Here is a 3753-nt window from a genome sequence, read left to right on the forward strand (position 1 = left end):
AAAAGAGTTAAATATTGTTGTAATTATTCATATTATTTTTGCAAATCATCCGAAAATTACTAGCGCCTACGGTTTCTCTAAGTAGATAGACATACATCTTTTAGAGCACCTTGTTTACTGTGCTTGCTATTCAACTCTGGAACGCTTTATCAGACGCTTCGCTCTTTTAAGTGTTTATTGAAAGATATATAAAGATAATAACTTGTCCATGCAGTAGCAATGACATTGTATGAGCCATTGTAATTTTTGTATATTTTGACCAAAAAAAAAACGTGTGAGGTAACTTTAAATTCAAGAAATTTCTATCTCGAATATCCATTATCAATTTAGTAACAAACAAAAATTTATTCAATCATGCGTGTTTTACTTTGTTTTCGTAAAAACTTGTTTGTTGACCTTCTGATCTTTAATACAACTAAATAACTTGCATATTATATTTGAACTATCCATGACGATACAATTTTGATAATAATTTTTTAATCCATCGCAATTTCGCCACTAATATATTAACTAAATTTTATGTGTTTGAAGTGAAAGAGAATTACATTAAACGTTTTTAACAAAAATGTGCTATTATATAAGGGAACGTCATAACTCCACAAAGGCTTATACCGAGGCAATGAAAAATATACACAATGAAACATTTAAACAGAAAAGATGGCCACCTAATTGGGACATCAGAGGGTGAGCTCAATCTCTTCACCAGTATGCCAGAGTATTGGACTTCGACAACTCGCCCCCCAAATAAGAAAGAAGTAGAACAACAACATCTATTTGCTTACTTAAAATTGGGAATGCAATAGGATCTGGTATAATTTTCTGAAATAGGTAGAACCCCTTATTGGGAAGGATCAAGTTGGCTTCCGCCCGAACAAATCCTGCTCTGATCTAATACACACTCCGTTATAATTCTTGAATAAGCAACAGAACTTGCTAGCCGCAAAGGGAATTGTAACCCTCAAACCGACCTGGAGGCAAACAATCTTGGAATTCCTGGTGGCCAAGAAAATTGGAATTACATAGACGGAGATAAAAAGGGACTCTCAAGATAGGAGAACCCGAAAAAGCACTGTGAATTCCCTCTGCCCCAGATATGAACTTAGATGAAATAAGTCAAGCAAAAGTCATGTTATAAAAAAAAAAAAAAAAATAAGGGTTAATCTTGTTACGTACGAACTTATAATAAAGCAGAAATTCTTAATAAAAAATAAAATATTTAGAAATTTAAGCCTGTTTAAACTCGTTATACAAATTCTTGATTGTTTTAGCGATTAATCTAGCGACTGATTGTAATTTAGAGCAAAAAACATTACCAGTTAATCACATATGATAAAACAATTTCACTTACTAAAGAACCAACACGAGTTCAGACCAATGCCAGGTTTCTGGTGTTTTCCGGGGTGGAAGTTAACGATCGCCATACATATAGTTAAAACCGTGGGACACCCCCATGCGTATAGTGCATACCAGATGAATGGTCTCCAGCCGTAATCATGCATGAATGGTCGTCTGAAACATAAGGCACAACATTTAAATCTTATTTTATGTTCAAACTGATGGAGCTACGAATATTAAAAACAAATATTTTTTTTGGAACCACATGCCGATAGTTCATAAAATTTTAAAGATTTATCTAATATATAAAATTCTCGTGTCACAGTTTTCGTTGCCAAACTCCTCCGAAACGGCTGGACCGATTCTTATGAAATTTTGTGTGCATATTGGGTATGTATGAGAATCGGCCAACATTTATTTTTCATACCCCTAAAGGATAAGAGTAAGGCAGAACAGCGTTTGCCGGGTGCAGCTAGTAGAGATATAATCCTAATTATTTTATCGGAGATTGAGCTTATATGGAATACTAAATATGTACTATATAAGTAAATAAACGGATTTTGTTTTCTTCACAACACACTTCAACATATAAAAGATGCGCCCCGCGGTTTCACCCGCGTAAGTCCGTATCCCGTAGGAATATCGATATAAAAAGTTACCTATATGTTATTCCAGTTGTCCAGCTATCTACGTACCAAATATCATTGCAATCGGTTCAGTAGTTTTTGCGTGAAAGAGCAACAAACACACACACATCCTTACAAACTTTCGCATTTATAATATTAGTAGGATGTAGGATTAAGTAATAATACTCACTTTATATACAACATTATTTGCAACGCAATAGCGTTCATCCAGAAAAAGCTTGCAAGTAAAAAGAAGTATGTCAAAAATCCTGAAAAAGGGGATTATCATGAGAGGGTTAACACATTTTGGTTTAATTTATTTAATTCGATATATGTACGTATTAAGACATACCAAGTTATGTTTATCCTTGTACGAAATTTAATTCAGATCCGTTTATTAAAATTGATAAGTGTATATTTTTTGTCATCTAGGAGTCATAGTTATGTACCAACGCTTATTATTATAAAAGAAGCATGTTTCTTTAAATCTTAATAATATGACATACCTCGTACAGCGCAAAGATTCATATCCGAATATTCCATTAATTTCATTATAACTAAAATTCCAAGACCAGTGGCCAAGCTTAGACAGAAATTGATGATACTTTTTCCTTGGAGATCTCTGGAAAAAATTAAAATATTAACATTATGGAGACCCGCATCATTTTCCTCTCCTCCCAAGTCATTACTTTATAAACGTCGTCAATTCTTTCCTTATCCTTTATATCTTAAAAGCGGGCAATACATTTGCAGCGGCGGTACTTCTGCAAATGTGCATGAGCGGGGGTGATAGTTTACCAGCTTACCATTAGTCAAAACATTATCTCAGTTGCCCGCTGTAATAGAGCAGGAAAAGCACTCTCCAAGACAAAGCGAAGGCCTAAGAATTGGTCTCATGTTTATTAGATTTATATGCATTTAAAGTGTTTGAAATTTAAAGCACTAACGGGTCTCAAGAGTATGGATTGAAATTTAAGAAATTTTTTATTTACCTATGTAGCGACGCGTGTAAAAATTAACGCATGACGACAATAAACACACAATGGGTAATTTTGTATCCTTTTTTGGCTATGACCTTGCGTATATAATATAAACTCATCTAGCAATAAATATGGCGTCTTACGCTTGCAATGAACGTTTTTCAAGACCCCAAGGCCCGATCATCAAGAAGTTAAAAAAAATATTAATTGTCTCTTATTGTTTTAAATAATGATGGTACCTAATAAATATTTGAACTAAAAATCCCATATGTATGTAACTTAAAAAAAATAACTATGTGCCTATGTTTGCAAATGGATAACCTCCGGCTTTTAGATAATATCTGTTTAAAAACACTTCTTTAAAAATAATGTGTAAGTTATTATAAGATAAATATTGCAAAGAATAATATTGTAATAAATACGAATACGAATTTATTTATTTTTATTAACAAAATCTTAAACATGTGTCTTTTTTCCCTAACATTATAACGTATAACTTACATAACAATATGATGTTCAAGTTCAATCAACAATTTATTTAGTAATATGTGAATCAGATAACAGACAAGGCGGCCACCTAACCTTATTTATCATAAGGTAAGGTGGCCGTCTCGTCTCGGGGCAGCCGAGGCGCGCTGCTCCTATTAGGAAACGCGTATATTATGTCAAGCTGAAGCTTGATTTGGCTTAAGGCTTGATTTAACCAAAAACGACATTTATAAAAAGACTAGCTCCACCCGGCAAACGCTGTTCTGCCTTACTCTTATCGTTTAGTAGTATGAAAAATAGATGTTAGCCGATTCTCAGACCTA

At 33.5% G+C, this 3753-nt stretch overlaps 1 protein-coding gene across 1 annotated transcript in view; it reads right to left on the reverse strand.

The window, feature by feature from the left end:
• The window catches only part of LOC119828585 (G-protein coupled receptor Mth2-like), an 11731-nt gene that overhangs the window by 4143 nt on the left and 3835 nt on the right, over positions 1 to 3753 (reverse strand). Inside the window, exons 3-5 of the mRNA XM_038350790.1 lie at positions 2468 to 2583; positions 2152 to 2230; positions 1349 to 1509 (exon numbers count right to left, since the gene is read on the reverse strand). Of these exons, the coding sequence (XP_038206718.1) occupies positions 1349 to 1509; positions 2152 to 2230; positions 2468 to 2583 (356 nt within the window). The remainder of the gene's footprint in view (positions 1 to 1348; positions 1510 to 2151; positions 2231 to 2467; positions 2584 to 3753) is intronic.

Source organism: Zerene cesonia, chromosome 8 (genome assembly GCF_012273895.1).
Source record: "Zerene cesonia ecotype Mississippi chromosome 8, Zerene_cesonia_1.1, whole genome shotgun sequence".
NCBI classification, from domain to species: Eukaryota; Metazoa; Arthropoda; class Insecta; order Lepidoptera; family Pieridae; genus Zerene; species Zerene cesonia.